Genomic DNA, 25,316 nt, shown 5'->3' with positions numbered 1-25,316 from the left:
CAGAATAAGCATCCTGAAAGTTTTTATGTGTAGCTCAGGAGGGAGATCAGCGAGCAGCTGCAGTATTACTGCGAAGCTACAAAAGCACAGACCAAAACCATCTCATCCCGATCTTGAGGCCTGGCTAACTGAGCCCAAGCAGCTGGCATGCTCCTGAGCTGATGAGACCCAGCTGTGTCACACCTCAGCCCTTGGGAAGTCTGGGGCAGAGCAGGAGCTGTGCAGTCCCATCTCCCACAGTCACTCCCAGGCCAGGTGTTGCTCAAAACCTGGCAGCACTGGATTTCTGATGAGGAGTCCAACATCAAGACTTCCACACAAGAACGCTCACCTGCCTGTGCCAGAATACTTTTCTTCCACCTCCAAGATCCCCTTAATTCTAGGGACCTGTACAGAAACCCTGATGCTAGGGGAAGGTGCCTTGGGTATTCCAGCAGCACCCCAGACTGCTGTTCTCCACCCACCAACACGGGAACGCTCCTGCTTAGAGACAGTGGCCAGGTAGTAGAGAAGGGATTACCTGTATGTAAACACATCTACGCAGATCCAACAGCTCGTTAGCGCAACGTGACAGCGACATTAAGTAATTCTCCAGGGGATTATTGCTCTGCACAACAGAACTTCAGGTCAGTTTATTTGAGAAAGTTGTATCTACATAGAAATACATTAAGTACATCACAGCCAGACCACTTCGCTTTACCGAAGCAGCAAAAGAGTCTTCAGGAAGAGAGACAAGTTTAAGTGTTTTCCTTCTTTCAGCTTTCCCTTATGGTTCAGTGAAGTTCACCTCCACAGCAAACTTCTCACTGTAGACTTTCCACGTTTTAGACTTGTGAGGATTATCCAGCTCATTCCTGGGAAGGTAGAGCCTGAAAGACAGTGATTCAGTAGCATGTCTTAGCCCATAAGATAGGCTTTTCCTTCCAGACAGCAAAAAAAACTTCAAGTTTAGCCCTGCAGTATTAAACATGCCCCAGATCTTAGATTCAGACAGACACGCACAGGGATTTGGATCTGAAGTAGTTTGAGAAACATAAAACCAACCTGACAGTCGGTGGTGGTTTTCCCCCTGCCTAGAGCCCCAAGACACAAGCTTGTTACAGCAGAATTAATGTTACCTCCAGCTCCAGGCCTTCTCATGGGATGCATGTGGTAGGTTTAACAACTGACTTTCTTAACGCCGGGCATTGGATTCAGTACTCAGTCAAGCTCAGCCATGTTCTCCCCTTTCAATGCTTACTGAATTAATTTCTAGTGATTACCTGATAGCACCAGCACATCAGCTTTTGATACAGCCCAACTGCAGAGCCAAAACAGCAGGCTTACATTTCTCCTGCCACTGGTTGGGTCTAACTGGGTATCTGCACCTAGACTGAAGAGTGCATTGCTGGCTCTGGGTATTCTGTTTAAAGTTATGAATGCAGACTCGTGGCTAACTCTCTTCTTCCTTTTGATAGGAAGAATTAAATAAAAACTGTCCTATATCAGTCATGGAAAGAACAGGAGTTATACCTCATACTTCAAGTTCCCTGTTCCTTTCAGTCTACCAAGACAGAATAAAGAGATCCCAGAATAAAGAGATCCCATCTCTGCATTTCTACATCACTCCCCTAGCAAGAAGCACAAGCTCAGCTGTTGCTGGCAGAACCACCCCCAGGAATTCTAGCCTCAACTAGAAAAAGCTACTTTTTTTTAAAAAAAACTTTGACAAAGGCATGAAAAGCAGGAAGTTAAAGAACCTTTCCTTTGGGATCACAAGCATTAGTACCTAACTTGCCTGCTGAATTCAAGTTCCAGCCTCTGTCAGTTGCGCTGTAGAGGTTTGAGCAGTTAGTAATACCTTTGGAGTTTCAGTTAATTAACAATACTTAGAGTACTGGGAAACAGCCCAGTAGATTAAGCTGATTAAGATAAATCCCACATTTAAACCACTTTGCACAGTACAAGCATGTGCCAACTGCAGGTTCACAAGTTTGGACTGAGAATCAGAGACCCACACAGAAGCTACGACTGACTTCATTAGCCAGCTATTTCAGCTCTCAGCACCATGTTTAGGAACCATCAGCTCTGCTCAGACAAGAAGTTAGGATCTAAAGGCAGTCATTATGCTCACTTACCTGTTATTTTCAATAAAGGAAGTGTTGAACCAGAAGAAAAACGGGCAGTCGTCATAGCCTTTTGGAAGATCCTAAAAGGAAAGTCTCTGTTTAAGGACTCCGTTAGGCCATTGGACTTGTTTTTGCAGATGAGCACCCACCTGTCTCCAGCAGACTGGTTTACAGAGCAACAGTGGCAGAATCAGTACACTTGAAAAGCCAAATATCACACCCAGAACGCCATTTTCACTTGGTTTGTTTCAGGACTAGGCCACTCAAACTAAGTATGAAAGAGTACGAGCCCCACATTAGAAGCAGCAGGTACTCAACTAAGATGTCTGTTGCTACAGCTGCTACAATGGGGCCACCCCACACAGCAGGGGTGGCAGGGGAAGAAACAAACTTGGCCCCACAGAGCTGAGGTAGCCAAGACCCAGCTGCAGTTTGCATTGCAGGCCTTCAAATTCAAGCGACAGTCTTCACACCATTGTACTTACAGAATGAGATTCAAATCTGACTTTCACATCCCCACTTATCACAGGGCTGTCTTCCAAGCCAATGACTACGGAGTCACTATCAGAGTCAAAGAAGAGCTGGATACAAAACACACAAAACAAAATATTGCATTTATGAAAAGCTGCTGCAGAGACAGAGGACCAATTGATAGCAATTGGAAGTTACTTATTTGTGGTATAGAAATACAACAGTAGTGCTAGAACAGCCAACAACAATTTCAGCTTTTCAGGTCAGAGTGATTATTAAATGTTTAAACAACTTTTAGGAAGTCTACTACTACTACTTTATATAATTTTTCCTATTGTTCAACAAAGCTAGCTATTTCATCTCACAATTTAAAGTACCCATTTATTAAGGTATTTTTATATCCAGTATCCAACCTCTACAGGACAACGCTGAGTCACAGAAGCTGACAGTTTCATAGTACACTCACCTTGCAGTTTCCTTGTGTTGCACACACACATTCTAATACAACTTGCTTTCTCATTATTATCTGCACCTTCAAGTCAGTTCCATTGCCTTTCCCAATTCCTAGGAAGAGGAAGAAAGTGTTACATTGTACCAGAGCACATAACATCACCTGGAAACAAAGTGGTAATCAAAGCCAAGTGTATCACTCTCACTGAAAACAGCCTTTTGAAGAAGGCCTTGCTACAGACTTTGTTACAGACTTTAGAGAACTCAAGACCCGAAAGCAGCTCAAGTTTGAGTGGCTGAAAGCTGTATTGAAGTAGCAGCGAACCCTACTCGTGGCTCAGGAACAGCACATGTAGAATACAGTTCGACTAACTGAAGTACAGCAGTTTAGCAGTTTACCCCCTAGAATGAGTAGTGCTGTACTTTTAGTACTCAGCCTTTCATCAAGGTTACCAGTACATATACACAAAGTTATAACAGGCTGAGAAACCTTATCGACTAATCCTACTGATATAACTGATTCCCTTCCCAAAACAAGGCAGGTTGCATGTGAGCCATCATTTTAGCAGACACACAGAAAATGACAGAACACAAGACAGCTGTACTCCAAGATGTTGGAGAGTTGGTTTTTGGCTGTTTTTAACCTGTGCTATTTGAATTCTCATATCCCAGTAAGCCTACATTTTTATTATGGATTTAGTAAGAGAGACAGTACAGAGATCAGCTACCTGTACTACAAAACCATTACCAAATAGAGAAGTGCCCAAATTCAAAAGTTCTTACCATGTATAGAGTAGATTTTGAGGTTTTTTATTTTGAGTTGTCTCTCTGGTGGGAGTTTGAAGTTATACTTGTTTTTCAGGATCTCATAATACCCAACATACCTACTCTGTAATGCAAAAAACCCAAACACATTATGCAGTTAACCCCATACAATCTAATTCTAGGTAGAAGCAGGATTAAGTAGATCTGCTCCAAGTTCTTAGCTACCTCAAGTCCAAGGCTAACAAGAAATTAGTCTTGTTCTTTCCCCTTCACATTTCAAACAACTGGTTGTTAAAACTCTACACAAGTTCAACACCTCCATTTTTAAATTATTTATATTTGGTGTTGTAAGAACAATTGTGTACTTTTGAGTTCAGCAAGAAGCAGGGAGCTTTTTTTTGTTGTAGGTTTAAACATTCTGCCTCTTAAAAAGTTCCAGGATGCTTTTATTTTGAAGCACACGTTGAGAGGTGGCTACACTTCCATTCAGTTTTGTACTGGTAACTAAAGTACCTCTACCAACAGCTTCATCTCACAGCATGCAGTGAATCAAGATGAAGATGTGGTCTGAGACAATAGCACGTTTAATGTTTCCCTGTGAACACTGTCTTCAGAGGATGCATTCCTCCACCCAACCACAGCAGTACCACAGCCCTCTCCCCAGGCCAGGCTCCATTGCATTGCTGATGAACAGCCCAGTTGTCTCCTAGGGTCATGCATTTGTGAGGGTGGTCAAACACTGCAAAAGGTTGCCTAGAGAGTTTGGGGAGATACTCTAACTGGACATGATCCTGGACAGCCTGCTCTAGCTCACCTTGCTTAAGCAGCAGGGTTGGACTAAATGTGCTCCTTCCAGCCTTAAGAGGATTGTGATCCCAGATACCAGTCTGATTTCACAATATTAAGGAATTAGTACAAGGAATTACTTTAACAAGGGAAGGGAGAAGAACGCAATGCAACCCAACTAGCTGACAATCTTCCAACCCCTAAAGAAAGGGTGCAGAAAGCCCAAGAGTTAAGCATATAGCAGAAACCTATGCCTCTAAAACAAGGCAGGAGAGGTGGGGCAGCTTCAGTGCTCACAAGGCTAGGATTGGTTCGGCTGCTGTTAATGGACCTGCTCAGACTTACCTGGGACGGAGTTTCAACTCCTTGAAACTTAGTACTTGTACTTCTGTCAGTTCTTCTCTCCCCAAAGTAGTCCAAACTTTCCTACACAGAGATTTTTTTCAAGTGTTAAGACATTTGTTGCACCACCATTCCCCTTCCTGAGCAGTGTATAGCAAAACAGACCAGAATCATACCAGTCAATTCCAATAAATGAATACAAGGTGTGCAATAGTTGTTGTGGTATCTTCTAAAAGAAGGCTTTTAACTAGAATATAGAATTTTTAGAATTTTAACTAGAATATAGAATTACTAGTTAGGAAGTCAGATACATTATCTGTCATCCAGAACTGAGAGATAATAAAGCTCTTTGAAGGAAGAGAACTATATGCTTATTAAGCAATTCCTACAGAACCACATACATTTCTCAGGTGGTCTGTGGCAGAAAGAAGCTGAGCATTAGTTTGCATCTCCACAAACCAAACTCAGAGAAAAGCAAGTTACCAAGCTGATATATAGTCTGCTCAAGCTACCTAGAGTCATCAGGGCCATCTAGAACCCAGGTTTCCAGGTCAAGATCCCACATCCAGTATATCAAAGCAGCACGTGCATAAGACCTGCAGACTTGCTGGTCTTTCTTCCCTTTCCCCAAAATATATAGAAAGGCTTCTTGTAATCATGAACTGCCTGTAGTCTTGTCATCTCACACCACTTGGAAAGAGAGTAGGGAAGAGAATTACACAAGACCACTTAAACAGTGACACTAGCTTTAGTAGGGCATGTTCAGAAGGCACCCATAGCTTAAGACAAGTTGCTCAAGATCTAGGTCTATTATGCCTCTAAAAGAAGCACTTCAAAGTTGGCATCCTACATTACCAGTTCTTCCTGATTAAGAGTACTCTTCAGAGATGAGTTTCCACAGTAGCAAGAACTGCAAGATTTTTTAAAATACAGGTTGTTTACACTATGCTTTTTCAGCTATGGACTTTGACTAATTGCTGAAATGCACTAATACTCTGTACAAATTCTAAAGGGGGCATTTGGAATATGGAAAGAACCAAAATAAAAGTTAGTTTTTACCTTTGCACTCTCAAACTGGTCACTGTCTATTAGCCAAGTACAGACCATTGTTCCAGTTCTACCTGTAGTAAAAGTAGTAAAAGAGATTGAACTATAAGACTTGGGGGATTATGTGTGAAAAATGAAGTCGTATTTCTTTCAATAGTTAATGGGAGATTGGTGTCACTTGAATAGTCAAGTGTCTATTTCTGGGAAGACAAAGAGAAGTTGCAGTTTGTCAGCTTACTTCTTGGAAGCAGTCCCCACAATTCCTTACAGTATTACTTAAGATATTTTAACAAGTTGGCCAGTAACTACATCCTCCATTTAGCAGGGTATGGAGTCAAGTACACCCTAACAGGTCAGACTAAAGCACTGGCAATGCCAGTCTAAGTCTCAAGAGTTACTTCTCTGCCCCAATTTTTGCCCAACCCTACTAAGTAGGGCATTAAGACTACTAGCACAGAGGTTCCAGTATTGTCTCAGTCTTGAATTCAAGTCTGAGGTCATCACTCCCTCCCTACACTTGTTCTCCAGGCTGACTTTGGCCTGCAGGTAGCTTCAGTATTCAGTTTGGGAAATAGAGCTTAGCTTAGGAGGCTTTACAGCTGTGGGAAAAACCTTTCTGCAGCCATCTGGTTCAAGCCAAGCACTTGTAGCATTTGTAGCAGTAACAGCAGGTGGCTGGAGATGTGGCGGATGTTTGCAGGGTCGCTTGGCTTATTTGCACAGCTATCTATGCACTTCAACAGCTCCTGAGCTACTATGGGTTGCAGATAGCACTCATGGATCAGTTCATGTGCAATTGCTTGCACAAGCCTGCCCCCACAACACTATATTATGCTTTCTCATGATACCTCATTCTTATTTGTCTGAAATCAGGATTCAGCAGCACCTAGGCCATTCCCACAGAAATTCAGAAGCCTGAGGTATATTACAGTGTAGGATATTCAGTGTGAGTGACTAGCTAGCAGAGCTAAAGCAGCTGCTTAACAATTACTAGTAACAGCTTCACTAGCTCCCTGTTCCTCCTGTCAGGGGTCAGAACAGCAGAATTTGTCAAGTTTCTCTAAATCCATCTTATGCCATGGTTTAAGACTACACTTACACTAAAAATGTTAGGATAAGAACAGGTAATTTATGGCATACATGGATTATATATGACAAGTCTTACCCTTGCCTCCTTTACAGTGAATTGCTATGATGTTCTTTTCGTCTTGACTCATCCATTCACGGACACTGGCAGTGAATTTCAGCATGTCCCTAGATAAGAGGAAGATTACTGTGGTCAAAGTAAGCACCCACAAAGAGCTACCACAATGCAAGTATTTCTCGCCAAGACTCACTGTATTGCTGGGACATTGTGGTCATCAATAAAGATCCTTTCCACCCTGTAGTGGAAGTACTTGGGGTCATAGCCTTTTTCACCTGTAAAGAAAATTTGGGAGTTAGGCCAGGAAGGGGAATGGGCTTGGAACAGAGTTGCTTATGACACAAGACCACTGGTCTGAGCTTATACCAGTGTTTTAAGTACTTTTGATAGAAAGTTCTTGAAGATCTAGTATTGTCACCAACATACTCTAAAGAGATGTTTATCTGTTTTGCAGTTTTTCAGTACAGTCAGCAACTAAGCATACTTACTGCAGAGATTGTAGACTTTATAGTGGTCTGCATGCTTGGTGTCCAGAAATCTTGCAACCTCCTAGAGCAATAGTAAGACACAAGTTCAGAGTAGCTAGTGTAACTCCTTATTTCCATCGCCACCTCATTTCTCATCCCCAAAGTGAACTCAGCAAGTGCATTTATAAACAGCCCTTGGACAACAGGCCTTTTCAGCCCAGTAGTTCAGATTCCTATCTGGTGTAAGAGAACCATGACCAAATCCCTTGCCTTACATACTTAGGTTTCTAAGACATCAGGCAAAAGAGCTCTGAAGAGGGATTTAATGTCTAATTTAACATTTAGATATTAGAAGTGTTTAATGAAGACATTTAAAATGTTTTTCACCTATATGGTAAGATCATTCATATGCCTCACACTATTACTGGCCTGGGACAGAATTGATTTGGTTCTGCTAAATTCCCCAAGAGCCGCCAGACATCAGGTCACCAGTGTGTCCACAACAAGACACATCTTGCTTGGCTCAGCTGAGACACTACAATACAAGCAGTGCAGCACAGTGGAGACCACCATTTAAACATCCAACCAGCTAAGCCAGCAGGACTAGGACTGACTTGATAATCTAGTCCATGTGCAAACCTTGAAGCAAAACACTGTTAAGTAATACTGAACTTGATAATGAGCGGTTTTTACCTTTATAGGGTTCCTGTAGAAAGACTGCTTCCCAGAAGATGGAAATGACATTGCAATAACACGATCTGTGGAGAAGACAGCAGTCAGATGTAATAACAGGGAGATAGACCCTCCCCAGATGTAGGAACTACATGACAGAGAGCATGTTATCATGAAGTGACTGACCCTCGCTAGGAAAGCCACCTACCCATTTCCAAGAGGTTTTGTTCCGCATTCTGCATAGCTAGAGCAGGGCACTAGAACTTCCTGAAGCATAAGCTACCATTAAGCAGTCACCACAGAACTGGAGGCAAACACATTAAGTCAATCGAAAGCTCTGTTTCCCTATGCCTCAGGAGAATTTTTATCGTTGTATACAGCACGTACGCCCTCTCTACCAGAAGGTTAACCCTTGAGAAGAACAGGGTTAGAAACACTGATTTCAAACTCCTAAAGAAAAAGAGTAGGCTTGATTTAAATTCACATTTAAGTTTCAGTAGTCTGCTGAAAAAGTTGTATTTCATATGAAGCACTCAATGTTAGCAGAATGTAACATGCTGCAAAGTATTATTTGCTGCTACAGGATTTCTACAAACCAGTAATATAAGTGAGATCCAGATCAAAGCCATCTTTCATATAACGCCTTTTGTTTTCAGAGACCTGTGAAAAAGGAGCAGAGTTAGTCTTCCTAAAAAACACAAGTCAACAAGTGCTGCCTATTACTAGGGAAAATAAAAAATCTAGACTTCCCTAACTTGAAGGAAGGAAGTTAAGGGCAGCGTAACCACAACTGTTTATTCCTGTGTAAGGGGTTGGGTTTAAAGCTCCAAGTTTCACTTCAGTGCCCTGCTGAAAGTGACAGAGGCATTCACAATGGATAGGGCTTCAACACCAGACAGCTGTTTTGTTTTCACATGAAATAAGTGCCAGAAGCATTAAAAATCTCCAACCTCCCCACATACGACGGAAAACAGTGTGTGTACCACACAAGCCAGTAATTATCAATCAAGACACACCACAGTGTCACAACCCCTGACACACTGGTCTTCCAGGTCAAGGAGCTGCTTGCTCAGGCAGAGGCAAGCATTGCTAGCTATACTGAAACTGAAAGCATAACTCCAATACCCTGTCAGAGACAAAACCAACATGTTGCTTCTGTAGTAGTATTAGTTTCAGACCAACACACTGTGGGCAGTCTTGCTGCTCACTGTTGATGGCTTCCTAGAGAAAGAGATAATTAAAAATAACAATAGTTGCCTAGATTTATTACTAGGCCAACTTACCATTCTCCTGGTCACCACTTCAAGCTGTTTCTTTTGTGAGGCCAGGCGAAATATTCTAATTAAGATGACAATTCTCAGAACTCGAAGGAGAGCGACCATTCTAGATGAGAGATTCACCATAAAAATACATTAAGTTTAGATGCAAAGCTTAAAGCTATTTAAGAGTTACTTCAGAGAGAGTTTTGTTTCACATACTGAACTAGTACCTCTCACATTGATTTTGGTAAAAAGGGCAACACAAGCCTTGAAGTATACCATAGTTTTATTGTTAAGGGTTTGGGGACACAAGTTCTGAACATGGAACAGAACTAGGAAGCACACCTACTTGCTGGAATAGACTTTCCCAGTATCTCCATCCAGCAAGCACTAAGTTCCCTTGACACTGTTAGTGTTATCATCACTGCGTTGTTGTTCCTTCGAGCTTATTCTTAAGAGTACATTTAAGTGGAACCAGACATGAAAAACAGCTGAAAAGAGAAGCTGAACAAGCCAGACACATCATGCCTCAAATAAGAAACCTGAGGACAGAGCAGTTTATAAACCTTTTGTTTAATCATTCAGCAACCTGAACAAGTTTCGTTGAGAAACTTTGTACTGCCATTGAACTTTGGATCTGGCAAGATGCTTATGTGAGTAGCTCTACAGAAACAACCTGAGTAGGGGCAGCTGCTTTAGGATACCCTTAGTGACTAGTGTAAACCAATATCTGTTCCTTAAGGAGGTATACGAACATATATTTTAAGGAGCACATACATGTGTTTTAGGCCCTGATATACGTAGGTAAGAATACTGGTGAATACCTACAGTGGGGGGGGGGGGGGGGAGGAAGTGTTATGGAAGCTTTATCCCACCACCTCTGGTTGAAAACAGAGTGCTCTCCATTGATGCAGAACTTGTCAGAAGCCAACAAGACACATTTGTCCTGGACACCTGGAGGCAAGTTTCAGTTTCTCCCCAGCTCACTCCTAGCCCAAGATCACCCTGCTGTTGTTTCAGGAGAGTCGCCTTGAGCTAGCAGCCAGGCAAGGACAAGCCAGCACTAGAGCGAAGACTCCACAGCCCCTCTCCTCAGCCTGAACCACTGCTGCAAGAAGTGGCTCTGCAGGATACCAGCAGCTTGCCTTCTGGCCTTCACAAAGCCAGTTAGTTAGGCATTAACTCCCAAACTGATACCCAGCCTTATTCCTTCAGTGTCCTTTTAGAAGTCAGCAGACAGCTCATCCCAACCCTCACCTAACTAGAGCAGGTTAGGAATAGACACCACATCACTCCATCAGGGGACGTTACCTCTATGGACTGCCACACAAATTTGGCTTGTCACACAAGCTCTCATCCACATAAAAGCTGCTCAGACTAGCTCTTCTGAGATGAAGTGCTTTACAGCTACTGTTTGCATCTGAATCAAGGGCTATGAGGAAAGAAGAGTAAAAAAAACAAGCAGGCTACTAGAAGTTAGATTTGTGGATGCAGCTGGAGGATTAGGTGGGAAGGGTATTTTTTCCTCAAAGTCTGATATTTGGCCAGTTCTGAAATACCATCTAATGCCAGGTGGTAATGCTTCGGTCTGCGCAGGGCTAAGAGCCTTTAACAAAAGCATTATGGAAGGCCTCAAGAGCTGCGTGGATGAGACAGTAGGTCTCAGCTGAGTATCTTTTTTTTTTTAAAAAAAAACCCTTTGTGTGATGCTGGGCCTGTACAAAATCCTCTCCAAATTCAGCAGGTTAGAATACAGGGGACTTGCACACCAACATCCAGCAGGAAGAATCAGTGCAGGATCAGGCTTACTACTAACAGCCCAGGACTCCATAAGGAAAAGAGATTCTTTAGAGAACTGTGGCCAGAGATATGCCATTCAACTCAGGTTGGTGTTTAATAAGGGTTAAAAGGGAAACAGCCTTTTATGATTCTGGGGCTGCAAATGCAGCTAAAGGAGTCAGAGGCAAACAGTGCTTTCATAGCTCTGCTTCTTGAAACAGAAGTTTGGGTGGCATATTAAGAAGTGCTAGCATTCCCTTCAAGTTCATCCAACTTTGGGTTCAATAACTAGACTGAGTTGATTTCTTCTAGAGGAATGTTTCCCACCTTATACCCACTAAGTTTTTTGTTTGTTTTTTTAAGAACAGCTCTACTTCTTCCCCTGGTTGGTGCAAGAGTCTCACTGTAATCCAAACTTAGTGCAGATAAACTAGTTGAGAGGTGCATTCCTGCCTCACAAATAGATGTATCTCAAAGGACATCACCTGAGCAAGGCACAGAAATCAGATGGAGGCACGACTTGAATCAGCTTATGCACATAAGTAGCATGATTCCCTTCCCCAGGGGATGGCTGAGAAATCCAGCATGTGTTACCATGGGACTTTTGGGGGAACAATGGGAAAGAAACAAGATTTGTTTCAAGATCCACTAATAGAGATCCTTCCTCAACTGTCTACTTTGTCAGTTCCATTTGCTATTACAATCCAACTCTTCTTTCTGACCTTCTACTTCAGACTCTTCATCAGGCTGCTGCTTATACCCTCACCCCTAAATACTTGAGAAATGGTATTTGCAGGCCTCACTGTTCATTTTTAGTCACCCCAATAAATACATTTAGATCATAGCTGCCTTTGAGACAGGGACAGGCTCCAACAGAGCTGTAGGCCAAAGTTAAATCTTCCTATCCTTTAGAAACCTGTACTGTGAAGTCCTATCGTAGCTACATTTGTGATCTAGCATGCACTCATCCAGCTTAGATACGCCCAAGAAAATTCTTAGACTCCTGTCAGGAAGAGAGCTCACATCTAACAGTTGTCGTACTGTTCTTACCTTGGCATCTGATCTGTCGCAGCAAGGTCTGAGAAGGAGTAGGTCAGGTTAATTAACAGAGTGCCCACTACTATGAACGCATCCAAAATATTCAGTTTCGACCGGAAATAGTTCCTGAAGCTGAAACAAAGGAGAGTTTCAGACAAACACTCATGAATGGCAACAAAGATTGAAGCCCATGTTCAGGAAGAAGAGAGCCTATACAAAGCTTCTGCTGGAGACAAACACTTCGGAAAACTAAGCACTGAGGACCCACTAAGAAAATACCTGGTCTACAACACAAGTCATAGCAAGACTGACAGTTTAAGTGCTCACTTGGATCAGAAGCATTTTACCGGTTAGTCTATAGAATGGCAATAGCCATGAGAAGATAACCAGAAATTTAGCCTATGGACCAGCAATGCTCACAGTCCCAACCTCAAAGTACTGCTTCCTTACTAGCTTGAGGATGTGCCACACTGAATTCATCTTTGCCCAGGTCTTACCCTTCAACAAACACCCTCATGAGAACATCGACGAGGAAGAAGAGTGCTATAGCCAGGGAAATGCCTTCGAGAATCTCTCTAATGCCCCTTTTCTTCTCAGGGATAGCCAGATCCATAATCACAACTACAATGTCCACAATGATAAGCACAACTCCAAATACCCTGAAAAAAATATAAGTCAACTTGAGAAGAAGGAAAGAAATACTGACATATACAGACTCGAGGGCACAAACCCTGTTTTTATTTTAAGCTGGTCCAACTGTGGGTTCTCATGTGTGTATATATTTTATATATATAATATAAATATATATAAAGATAATATAATATATATAATATATGTAAAATAAATAAAAATCAAGGCCTGCTTGTATAAAGAGCCAAAGGATTCAAATCACACTTTCTGAAGTGATTTGCAAAGTACAACATCCACAAGGAACTGTATGGTTACTGCAGACTCAGCTGTAGTTACACACCAATAATTCCACAGCTATCCAGAAGTGGCACAAACCTGCACACTTTAAGGCATAGAAGCATCAGCTTGTCCTCCAGCATATTCACCTTGCCTGCCACTCACGACGGAATGCAGTCCCTTAGAAGTAACTATATTTTATTTCCGTACTTCCCAGGAAGAACAAGCTGGAGTCCCTATTGCTTAAGAAACTCTCCAAGTTCTTACACTAGAAATAAAGACTGCTTCCACCCCTTCCATATCATTACAAGATGGATGTTTTACCTGAATCCAAATGACATCACAAACGGGGAAATTTTTCTCCTAATAGTACTGCAAGAGAAGAGAATCAGCATCAAGACAAGGGACATTTTGCTACAGGTTTAGCTACAAGAGCACTGGTACTAAGTTCATTCCTTTGGTTTCAGAGTTCTATACCCATGATTTCAGAGATCTTTTCCAGTTGCATTCATGAAATATGTTAAGGCAGTACTTGAAGACAACATTTTTGTCACTTGAACAAGAGAATATTTATCAGCTACAACCCCTAGAAACTCAGTACTGTGTATTGACAACACTATTCAGTGCCACAGCTCCAATGACACTACAAGTCTGGCCAGTAACAAGTTTCAAGCAGATTCGCATAGCAGCTATTGATCAAGAGGAAGATTAAAGCATAATCATCTCTTGAAATATCTTGATCAAGATATTAGTTTATTGTATCAGAATGAGAGGATTTCTCTTCAGGCCTGGGAAGAAGTACCTGTTAACACTGTCATCTCTGTGCTCTTAGGTTATGAGGAAGACAAATCCCTCTTCTACCTTTAGAAGGAAATCAGTTTGGTCTTTCAGGTTGAAGACCAGTACCTCTTAAAAATAATGAGGTGCTGCAGCCAAATGCTTCCAGTTAGAAATTACCTCCAGCCCTAGCAGGGTTCCAGCTAAGGAAGACTACTTGTTCCCTAGTCAGTAGGCTCTAAGCCTTCTGGTTTAAGGCTAGACCTTTGCAGAGCTATGTCTCATTAGCTGTACAAATCACTTGAGGCTATACAACAAGAATTAACACAAAAGCCACTATCTGCATACCCCAAGCTCTGATGGTTTAACAGATTAGTTACCAGCATACTGCCAGTCTGGTAACCTAGGGGTTACTTTACTACCATAAGCACTGAGTTTTCTTCACCACTTAAAATAAATACCTCCTCCAAATATGTCATTAACAGTAAGACCTACTGAAAGGTCTGACACAAGAAGAATCTGCCAGTACTGTGATATTTGTCATCCTTTTCTGCTCTACAGTTATGGTACTTCCCTCCCCACCCACACCACTGGAGATACCACTGTTACAGGAAGTATTCATCGGTTCAATAATGCATATTCCACCCCAATTATCCTATCTGAGCTACCTTTTTTCCTCTAGGGTAGTTTGAGCATTGCATTTCACTTGGTACATACACTGAGTTAGTGAGTTAAGGTTAAGACAACACTGAGCATCTTTGAAGCAAAGATGAAGCATCTTGCTGGGCTCACTGAGTTAGCTCACATTTCTTATTAGCACATTTGAAGTCCAAAAGCCATGAACCAGCAGACATCCACATCTTTAAGCAGGTTGCAGTACCCACTTTCCCTATCTAAGTCAAGAATGTAATAGCAGGCCTTGTCTTCAAGGCAGCCTAGCACGTAAAAGGTTCCCCTCCCATTTATGAACACTTAGTATCCAAGGAAAGCACTGCATTAGTTACACTAACAGTTGGTGGTTTCATGTCTTCATACAGCAAATCCTGCAGTGTAAGTATACCAGGTACACCAAGACTTCAACTTCCACAACCTAAGGACAAGCACCTTTATTAGGCACACTGAAAAATATATACCACTCCAATTTGGCCTGCTGACATCCCAGGTCAGTTAAAGAGAACATGGCCCAACATTTGCTTGTTTACTTAGCTTAAAGCCTTTATGAAATGCATTTCTAACCACCAAGGTCTGAATTCTCTAAAACCATGTTATCACCTAAGGGAACAGGGATAACAGGCCTGATCTTACTGCTCGAGCTGCAGGAAGAGTGAAACATTATTTGCATGTCACTGACCTGACTAAGATTGAAGTATGCTGTAAGACTTAGTAATCTAGTCTAGTAAGAAGAGAAGCAGTTACTTTCAAAAAAAAAAAAGGAACTGCTTCAAGAATATAGTAAATCACCAGGATGTTTAGACAGTTCAATCTTGAGGGCATAATGCTTGCCAGTTGCCCCAGATACTCATTCACCTCATTTTCTGAGCAGCATTGGTTCTTGTGTTCTCTCAAGTTCACTTCTTTGGGAAAGTTTACACACTGCAGTTTAAGCTTGCCATTTTCCATTATGTGATATATTTGTAGCTAACTCTTGGACTGAGATTTCATCTCCATAAGCATGAAGCAGCTTCCTGAAGTTGCTTGCTGTTATTATGTACTAGAACAAGCATCAGTATCAAGTGATGTAATGCTCTGAGCATTAAGATAAGTATCAAGGCATCAGTAGCAAGATCAGTAAGGCTTATCTCTTACTCCAGCAAGCCATCTGCTTTCTCATTTTGGTTCAGGCATCTTCACTTTTGGGGGTAAACAAGGCATTTAGTATATCATTAGCTTACTTGGAACAGCTGTCCTGTTCGTTATCCTCGTCACGACCATCATCAATCTTTATTGTGGGCTCTTCTGCTGTTGGAGAGCTGGCAAAGGAATAGCACAAGTCACATACCAATACAGATGTCAACTTTATACATTGCCACCCTTTGTTATTGCAGAACCAGTAACATTAACTACTGTCAGCTGAGCAGTGAGGAACAGCAACCAGGGCCAGAGCACATGAGCAGTACCAAGGGAAGAAAGGCTTCCCGTATGTTGACACAGCAGAAGCCCTTGGCTTGTGCTGACCTACTTCCACTTAGCAATCCATCTTTCAGAAGTTTTTCTTTAGGGAGAGGAAAGGAAGACGTTTGTGTTCAGCAACAGGATAAAGGGCTTTGAAGTAAGGCATCCGAGAGTCTACTGAGGCCTTTAGAGTCCAGTCTAGACTCTGGAATTGCTAGAAACATGGATATGCAAAATTACTTCGCAGAGTCCAGAAAATATTAATGCTATTACAGTAGGCTACTTGTTCAGAGAAGGAATGCTTGCTAGGAGAAGCCATAGCACAGAGATGTTTTTGTGCAGAGCAGGATACCAAACCGGAAACTGCAGGAGCAGGGCAGCAGCTGAGCTAGTGCTGGAGTAGCATTTTTTTCTTGGCAGGGGCTGCTTACCATAGCTTCCTTAACAGGGTCTCTTTGGATCAAGATTTTGTTTAGCCACCTGAAGAGCCTTGAAGGTCACAAGATGATTTCAGACAAAGTAAAATGTAACATCCAAACCCAAGAATTTGGATTTTAGTATTCTATATAGAAATACTATGCTGCATAATAGCACGGCCACAGTGTTTGCTGTGGCTCTGCCTCTGGCATCATTACTACTTGTGCAGGAGCAGCTGTCTACACACTATTTTCCAGCTCCAGTATCTGCACTCTTTTCCTAGAAAGGGAGCAAAGCTCTGTAAATATATGGCTATGCAGTTTTCCTTCTCAGCTGTTCTTACAAGACACTCAGTATGGAGTTATCCACATAGTATAGGGCAGAAATGTTTCACTTATTAAAAGAAGTTTCTGCTGCTGCAGCACTTTTGTAGCAGACCACTTGCTTGTCCTTGAAGACACATGAAGGGCACTGAATGCCAGCTTGTTATCCTCTACTATGAGGAAAAAGCCCAATAAGAATGAGAAGTAGTAGTGTTTTGGGTTAGGAGGCCAATCTCTAACACAAGAAGAAAACAGAAATCAAGGACAAGCACACTGTTTTCACTGTGCTCTCACACAGTGATTCAGTTCTGGATAATGCTTTCCTAAGAAGGAGTTTGTTTTACTGAGCACTCTACACCCACCTGTTGCCCAAGCTATAATAAGCTCTCTGCCACAAGCTACTACATCTAGTCTTTAAATACTAGGGTAGAAGACAAGAAAATGAGGGCATACTAGAAAAACTTAATTTCTACCCACATACTATCCAAAGAGAACATAAGCTTCTCTAACTACTCACAGCTGAAGGGAACTTGAGACTTGTAAGGATAGCAGAGCTAGACACTACCTTTAGGATACCTTGACAGTGGCTTCCAGAGGCTAGAAGAAAGCAAGGCTTACTGCCCTGAGCTTAACTCTACCAGTGCCTATACTTCTTTAACAAAGTTTTTAATTTGTAAGTAAAGATTAGCAAAAAATTGACTTCTTGTAAGAAGTTAATCACAAGAGCACATTCCTCTCATACACAGCACCCCTCTCAAACAACAGTATTTTAAGGAAGGAGAAAAAAAAAAAGGAAACCATATAGTATATAAACTTCAAGCCACCTCTTTGTTATGATCAAAGCATTAAGAAACCAGGCAGAAGACCGCACACAGCATGCACGAGTTCTGAACTCACATACTGATGCAGTTTGTTTCACTCACCTTGAGGCTTCTTTGAGCTCTGACCCTTGTTCATACCTCACAGTCGTCATTTTGTTTCTTTTGTTGCTCTGCTGGTCTTAGAAGAAGCACATCTAATAACAGAGAGACCCGTACAAGCAACAGTGAGTACCAGCATCTGTGCCTACAGTAGCTTCACTCATATTACTGAAGGACAGGCTTCTGCTTCCTTCCCAACTCTTTTTCCTCACAGAGGAGGAAACAGCCTTGAAGAAGTGCAGGAGGGATGCCCACAGCTCCCCCCGACCTACCTGCACCCCCTTAACCCCACCTCGGCGGCGGAGGAAGGGATGAAGCCACGGGCACGGCGGGCAAGGGTCGCCTCGCTGAGGAGAGCAGCTCCCCGGGCAGAATATGGCCCCACAGGGGGCGGGGAGGGAGAAAGAGAAGGAGCCCAGCAGCCCCCGGCCACCCCCGGGAGCCCCCCGCCGCCCTCACCTCAGCGCAGCCGCCCGCCTTCCCAGCTCAAAGTCGAGCCCGGCCACCCGCCCGCCCGCGGACTCAGCGGAAAATTGCGTTAAACTTCCTGAGGCTCGGCCTTCCCGTCCCTCTCCTCCGCCCCCTCCCCACTCACCCGCTGAGGCGAGGCCAGGCCCCGGGGGCACGCTCCAGCCCCCCGCCGGGCCGCGGCTAAAATGGGGCCGGGCCGGGCCGGGCCCGCCCGCTGCCATGGCGACGGCCCCGCCGCCGCCGCCGCCCGCCTCCCCTCAGCCCCTCCACGGCCGCCGCTCGCCGGGCCCGGCCGATGCCCCCCTCCGAGCCTCCCCGGAGACCCGGGGTCCCCCCGGCCCGGTCCTAGGAGGGGGCGCAGCCCGCGGGTGCTGGGGCGAGCTTGGTCCTGCCAGCCCGTCCCGTCAGCCGCTGGCGCCCCGTGCCCGCTCTCACAACGTGTCACCCCACGACGTGTCTCCTCACGACGTGTCACCCCACAACCACTCACCCCACACCGTGTCACCCACCCTTTCTCTCCGAAGCAGGTTTTCTGCAGCGCGCCCAGCAGCAGAGGGAGCTCAAAGAGAGCGATTCGGGTCGGCTCCCACAGCCGGCGCAGCTTGAGCGCTGGCAGATGTGGCCGGCAGCAGCCCCAGCCTTCACTGAGTCATTCGGGTTGGGAGAGACCTTCAAGATCATCTGGCCCAACCATCCCCCTACCACCAGTGTCACCCACTAAACCATGTCCCTAAGCACCACGTCGAACCTCTCCTTGAACACCCCCAGGGACGGTGACTCCACCACCTCCCTGGGCAACCCGTCCCAGTGCCTGACTGCTCTTTCTGAGAAGAAATGTCTCCTCATTTCCGACCTGAACCTCCCCTGGCACAACTTGAGGCCATTCCCTCTAGTCCTGTCACTGGTTACCTGTGAGAAGAGGCCGACCCCCAGCTCCCCACACCTTCCTTTCAGGTAGTTGCAGAGAGCAATGAGGTCTCCCCTGAGCCTCCTCTTCTCCAGACCAAACACCCCCAGCTCCCTCAGCCGCTCCTCACAGGACTTGTGTCCCAGGCCCTTCACCAGCTTCGTAGCCCTTCTCTGGACACGCTCCAGGGCCTCGATGTCCTTCTTGTGCTGGGGGCCCAAAGCTGAACACAGCACTCGATTATTCTTAAAGTTGTTGCCTTCCTAGTACAGGCTTTATAGCTATAAAAATACCATCAAATACCCCCAAAGCAATAAAATTATTAGGACTTCAAGGTTGTTCTGAGCATTCTGAGAATATGGAGCAGTTCAGGACAGCAGACTAAATAGAAAGCTTCCCCTTCGAAATAAAAATAATTATTAAAAAAATAAAAAATAAACTTCTCATTTTTCTCATTTATTGACCATGATAGCACCATAATTTTTGCTTTCAGTGCATCTAATCCTATAGCACTGGTGATGCTGTAGCAGATTTGCCAGCTCTGATGTGTCTCCATGAGTTTCCCAATGGTCGATCTATTTTCTTAAAACTACAACTTCTGAAGTCAGATGGCTAAAGTAGAAACACCATTTTCTGCTTTAATAAAAATGATGTTTGAGCTCTCAGCTGGTGGATAAAAACGTAGAAACATGACCCAAGTTTCATTTAAAAAAGTGTTTTTTAAATTAATGACTTGTAGATCGTTTTCATTATATTATGCTCTTTAACTCATGACACTGACATTTAAAAACCCTCAGAATCCAGTTCTGATCCCTGGACAATTATTCATGAGTGTAAAGTAACAGAATTGTCAACAAAATACAGGAAAGACTGAAACGTTCAGTAAATAATACAGTTATACTGGGTAGGAGCAGATAAAGTATGCATATCTCAGAGAGGTGATGACATATTTTAAATTCCAAAAATAACAGAGAATGGTGGTAAACAGAATCTCATAACCCGACAGACTTTAAAATAAGTAAGTATGTATCGTTTATATCTGATACTTCTAAGAGACAGACAAGAAAAATGATTCCATTTTTATTATGTTTTAGGATAACAGAAATATGGAGATAAGTGGGGGGGGGGATCAATTCTCTGCCAATTAAAAGCAGGTAGATCAGATGACCTTATGATGACAGTCTGTCAGCTTGGCTTTGCTCCCAAAGAAAATGAGAGCAGATTAGATAGAGGCTTCCACTAAAATAATAAAGAAGCACGGTGATGATGATAATAATGCCAATCAACATGGGATTATGCAAAATAATTTCTGACAAACTAATTCATGTTTTGAAAATGAGATTATAAGTTTTACTGATAAAATAAAGGTATTTTGTTGCTTCTGTAAGCAATTGTCTAGCAAGAAAATCAGATTTGATTAAAGAGGTAGAAGGACACAAAATCAGTCTTGTTCACGTTACTTTGGTGAAAACCCAGCACACTGGTCTTAAAATAACTGTAAAAGAAGAACGATGCTTAAGCAGTTCATTCCCAGAGAGGTTCTGCAGGGATTGAGAACAGTCTTATGTTGTTTAATGTTGTGTAGTGTTGTTTTGAACCATGCCCCCAGATAAAAGCTTCAGTGATAAAGTCTGCTGCTGACACAGAGACCGGAAAAGCGGACAGAAGAACTGCTGCCTAGCACTGAGAAAACTAATATTTTGTAAGTGCAGATGAGTGAGCAAGCTGTATTTACATACATTCACTATCAGTCTCAGTACACTGGGCCTCAGGATGGTGTTTTTCAGCCCTTGATACCTGAAGGACGATGTAACATCTTTAAAAGAAGTCCGTGGTTGACTTACAGACCCACCGACAGTCACCAAGGGACATCAGAATGAGGAACGTGTGCATGTGTCAAAAAGCTCACAAGCACTTCTTGATTAAATTTTCATGTATTGCAAATCACAGTCATCCTGACAGCAGTGACCAACACCACGGCAGATCAGACTTAGAGCACCAGTGGCTGTATTGTGAAAACAAGTGACTGAAAACCCCTGGAGTAGCAGTAGGGAGTAGCCAGCTGCAGCTGATTGTTGCATGTGGCTCTGTGGCAAAATGCATAACAAGAGCCTTGGCTCTAGAAACAGAAAGATGTCGGGCTGAAAATGCTGCCTGTGCTTTTTACTTGGCTTTTGTGTCTTCTCAGCTCTCTACTTCTGGTAGCTACAACTCCAGCAAAAAGAGTGAAGAGCTATGCTGTGAGTAAGCAATTGAAGCAATCCTCATCACAAGGGAGTCAAGGAGCTCAAAGATGTCCATCTTTTCAAATAAAAGATAAGGGCTGACTTAATCACATTTGATCAGGGCTGGATCTAGAAAAAGGTCTAGGAACCCTGCAGGGGGTGTAGGCAGACTTCAAGCATCAAAGTTTTGATCTTAAAAAACAAAAATAAAAAATACTCCTTGTACATTACTTGCCTAACCCTGGAGGAAAATAAACTGTTTGGGCACTTTGCTGTTAGACTGCAGAGATCTTCAGAACCTGCTATTTTGTTCGTGTGTGTGCCCTGGACTGTCTTGGCTGTATGTCTCTGCTGCTTGCCCTTGCATGTAGCAGATCAGACTCCCAAATCTAGGCAGAGGGGTACTACAATCCCTCAAGCCCCCCCCAGTGAGCCCACTGAGACCACCTCCACTATGCACCACAATACACCAGCCAGAGCTCTTTGCAGCTCTATGTGTGTTCTGCATTAGGTTCCCCTGAATTAAATCATCCCAAGAATAGAACTTGCTTTTGCCTTTCCTCCCTCCCCATGCCAGCTTTACCCACCAGTGCTCTTCCCTGGGGATGTGTTCGTGTTGTGGTGACTAGCCTTGCCCAGGACATGTTGTATGCAGCCCCTCACTCCATGACTCCCCCGGCTTTCCCCCAGCACGCACACCCCCAGCCTAAGCAGCTAACCAGGATTTGGGATCCCAGCAAGAGGCAGGAGTATGCCTTGTATTTACTTGGACCTAGCCTTAAGCAGGGAAAAATTTGGCAGAAGAGAGCTTGCAGAGTAAGGCATCATGAGAATAAAAGGCTAGAGTATGTGACTTGGCAGATTCAGGGCAAAAAACAATAATAATTAACAATGTGAGTAATTAAGCAGTGAAAGACCATGCAAAAGTCTGTGGTTGGTTGTTCAACACTGAATGTTTTACAACAAAACGTCTTTTTCTCAAAGAGATGCTCCAGTACAAATAGGAATGAATTAGGTCAGGGGAGTTCTCTGACCTGAGGTAGGTAGATCACAGATTATCCACATGTTCCCTCTGGCCTTGTGACTAATTCACTTTGGTAAAGCTATTCCTGATGTGAGCGAGATCGGCTTGGACCTGTGCTTGCCCTCAGGAACTTACGAACTAATTATGTTTGTTGTATCAACCCATTAGATACTCATAGGCTTCATACAGACTCGTTAGTTAGACTGAATTATGTCTTTGCTCTTTGAACGTTATCAAAACATTCAGATCTGGCATGTTTCATGGTCTGCCACCATTACTCCTTCTTTGTACATAGATTTCTGTGGTTATTCCTTGCTAACAAGCCACAGACTTTTAATACATATATGCTGGTTTCGGTTATTTAATATATTGAAACTACAGTGGCTGAAGTCATCCTAATATTTTAAATTTAACATCCTTTTGATCCTTTATCGTTAGATAAAAAAAAAATGTTTCAGACCTCATAAATTAACATCGTCTTAAAAAACTTGGCAGCCCACATTCCTACAGAAGATGAATAGTAGCTCGCACATGGAGAGCCTGAAGGCTGCTGGTACCTCCACACCTGCAGTACCTGCAAACAACAGAACAGTTCAGTTGGAAGGGACCTTCAAAGGTCATCTAGTCCAACTGCGTGGCCACTTCAGGGCTAACCAAAAGTTAAAGCATCTTATTATTAACAAATGCATCTTGAACGCTGACAGGCACGGGACATCAACCGCTTCACTAAGAAGCTTGTTCCAATGTGTGACCACCCACACAGTAAAGAATTTTTTCCTAAGGAAACTCGGTCTGTGGTCTCCCCCAGTGAGCAGGATGTTCAAGTGGAGTGTGATGGAGAGGTACAAAAATAATGGCAAATGCACAAAGCACCTGAATTCAGTGTGAATGAGCTGTTTTGACTGGAGCTGGCTGTGGACTACTCCAAATTTTCCTAGGGCACTAGTAGGTAGTCAGATTCTTGTTATGAAAACCTCAAGTCTCTAACTCCTTTGGAGTCTGGGGCAGCTGGCTCATTTCTTCCTTACTGCTTTAAGAACAAACAAACACCTGGGAACTTGTTTGGGAGATAAACTTGTCTTGGAAGAGTTTCAAGATGCCACCAGTCTTCCAGCTGCAGTGTTCAATCAGTCCCTGGAGAGGAGGTGAATGTCCACTCAGTGTCATCTTCATGTCTTCATCCTGGGCAGCTCTGTCTGCCCAACACACCATATCTGCAGGAATAGCAAGAGCTGTCCCAGAGCCCCTCTATTCATTCACTTTTATCCACCAGTTTGCATTCTTGCTGTGCTGGCTGTGCGTTTAATGTATGAATAACAGCTTTTTTATGACTGTTATTCAGCACCTACGTACTTTTGCTGGAAGGAGGGAGGAGGAAAGCGGGGTGGGGAGGTTTTTGGTTAATGAAATGGTTATTGTTTGCTGACAAGATCACTGAGTGTCTTATGAAGAGGGAATTTGATCTCCTTCCAAATAACTAAACAGGAATTTGCACTGCAGTATATGTGTGAAGCATGTGTATTCCAGAAAAAAAAAAAAAAAAAAGTATTTACAGCCCCATTGCCTAGAGACTTTCAACATCTGTGAGGAAACGTTAGTGATCACACTGTCCACATTCTTTATGATGACTTGATTATTTTACCTCAGGGCCAGTGAAGCAGTACATGAGCACACCCTCCTGCTAGAGCCGCCTCACGTGAACTCAACCCCGTGGCAGCCCCTCTCTGGTGCTTCAGGTGTTCCTAAAGCTTCTTCTAGCCTGTGAAAATAAGTTCACCATGAAACGTGCAAGAAACATGTTCCAGCTGACTGGGTTTTTCACTTGCAGACATCAGTGAGGTTACCACCGGTGGAGGAGAGCACGAGAGCACTCCAGGCCTCTTGGCTCTGGGAGGCCTTTGGGGGTTCCTGATGGAGGGCTGAGTTTTGAGTCCTACTCCTGCAAATTTGCAGTCACATAACGTATATGCACGACTTGTTCCCCTCCTGGGTCAGCAGCTCCACCACCACAAGAGACCAGCAGGATTTGGAGGCCTGGGGCCTGCTGCTCCCTGGCCCTGTGGACGCCCATGGCTGCCCACACCATGCCCACACCACGACTCCGGTGCTGCCACTGCTGGCCTGGGCCCATCACACACTGGGGACATGCACATTGGCCACGTAGACAAGAGAATAAATTGGTGCACGGTGTCTCAAGTGCTGTCTGGCTTTCTCGAGCTGAGAAAGAGGCGCTGTGGCTGAAAGCACAAGAAGAGCTAAACGACACAGCCCCAGGAAACAGCACACAGCTCCCGTGTGCTCGGGGGCTTCCAAAAGAGCTTCCAAAACCCGCCTCAAAACAGGGATAGAGAACAAGTGAGAAGAAAAGTACTGTTTACATAATCTTTTGGCAGTGAAATGGGTCAGCTGCTCTTGAGGGAGAAGAGGAATGCAGTTTTTAAGAAATAAACAGCATTGCTGTACTTTGTAATAGCTGTGCAGTCCTCCTTTACTCAAGAGTAAAACAGAAGTTTCTGATGGGCTTACACGCCTTGCTTTTTGGCCCCACAGTCTCTCCTCTGACCGCAGCTCTGTAAAAAGGAGCATTGTCTTTAAAATAATCCGTAATTCCTTGTCCATAACACAAAGGGAGGCACCCATCTGTTGTTGTGTTTTGTTGTTTTTTTTCCCGCACTTTCACAAATGTCCTTGTTTATGTTAACTAGCAAATCTAATGATCCACCTCTGAGGAGAGTTACGCAACTGCAAACCTTCCGAGATTTCAGTCCAATAGCAAATCTTGCTTAATATTCCCGTGTTCACTTCTTGGTTCAAATTTTCAGCTCTTTTGGCATTACAGCTGTACTGTGCTTTTACATATAAACCTGATTAAACGGCAAAAGAAACACTGAACACAAAAGCTGTGT

At 43.5% G+C, this 25,316-nt stretch overlaps 1 protein-coding gene across 4 annotated transcripts; it reads right to left on the bottom strand.

Moving 5' to 3' along the window:
- Nucleotides 1-599: 599 nt before the first annotated feature.
- On the bottom strand, nt 600-18,874 carry LOC308194473 (phosphatidylinositol 3,4,5-trisphosphate 3-phosphatase TPTE2-like). 4 transcript variants are annotated; one of them, XM_080590484.1, is made up of 19 exons: nt 18,764-18,874; nt 17,787-17,878; nt 15,904-15,981; nt 13,559-13,606; nt 12,826-12,987; nt 12,341-12,460; nt 9,536-9,635; nt 8,849-8,912; nt 8,274-8,338; nt 7,602-7,662; nt 7,307-7,388; nt 7,135-7,223; nt 5,982-6,043; nt 4,926-5,006; nt 3,813-3,918; nt 3,046-3,143; nt 2,594-2,689; nt 2,118-2,188; nt 600-869 (listed from the first exon to the last, which is right to left on the bottom strand). In XM_080590484.1, the coding sequence occupies exons 2-19, from the start codon at nt 17,834-17,836 to the stop codon at nt 767-769; spliced, it is 1,536 nt and encodes a 511-aa protein (XP_080446610.1). In that variant the 5' UTR covers nt 17,837-17,878; nt 18,764-18,874; the 3' UTR covers nt 600-766. The 4 variants fall into 4 exon arrangements, with proteins under 4 accessions (XP_080446610.1, XP_080446607.1, XP_080446608.1 ...); XM_080590481.1 differs by lacking the exon at nt 18,764-18,874 and adding an exon at nt 18,379-18,515; XM_080590482.1 differs by lacking the exon at nt 18,764-18,874 and adding an exon at nt 18,243-18,361.
- Between the last annotated feature and the right edge of the window lie 6,442 nt (nt 18,875-25,316).

The sequence above is a fragment of the Anser brachyrhynchus genome (genome assembly GCF_964034855.1).
Source record: "Anser brachyrhynchus genome assembly, chromosome: 1".
NCBI classification, from domain to species: Eukaryota; Metazoa; Chordata; class Aves; order Anseriformes; family Anatidae; genus Anser; species Anser brachyrhynchus.
The sequence above is the reverse complement of the archived record's forward strand: the minus strand, read 5'-3'. Positions and strand labels throughout refer to the sequence as shown.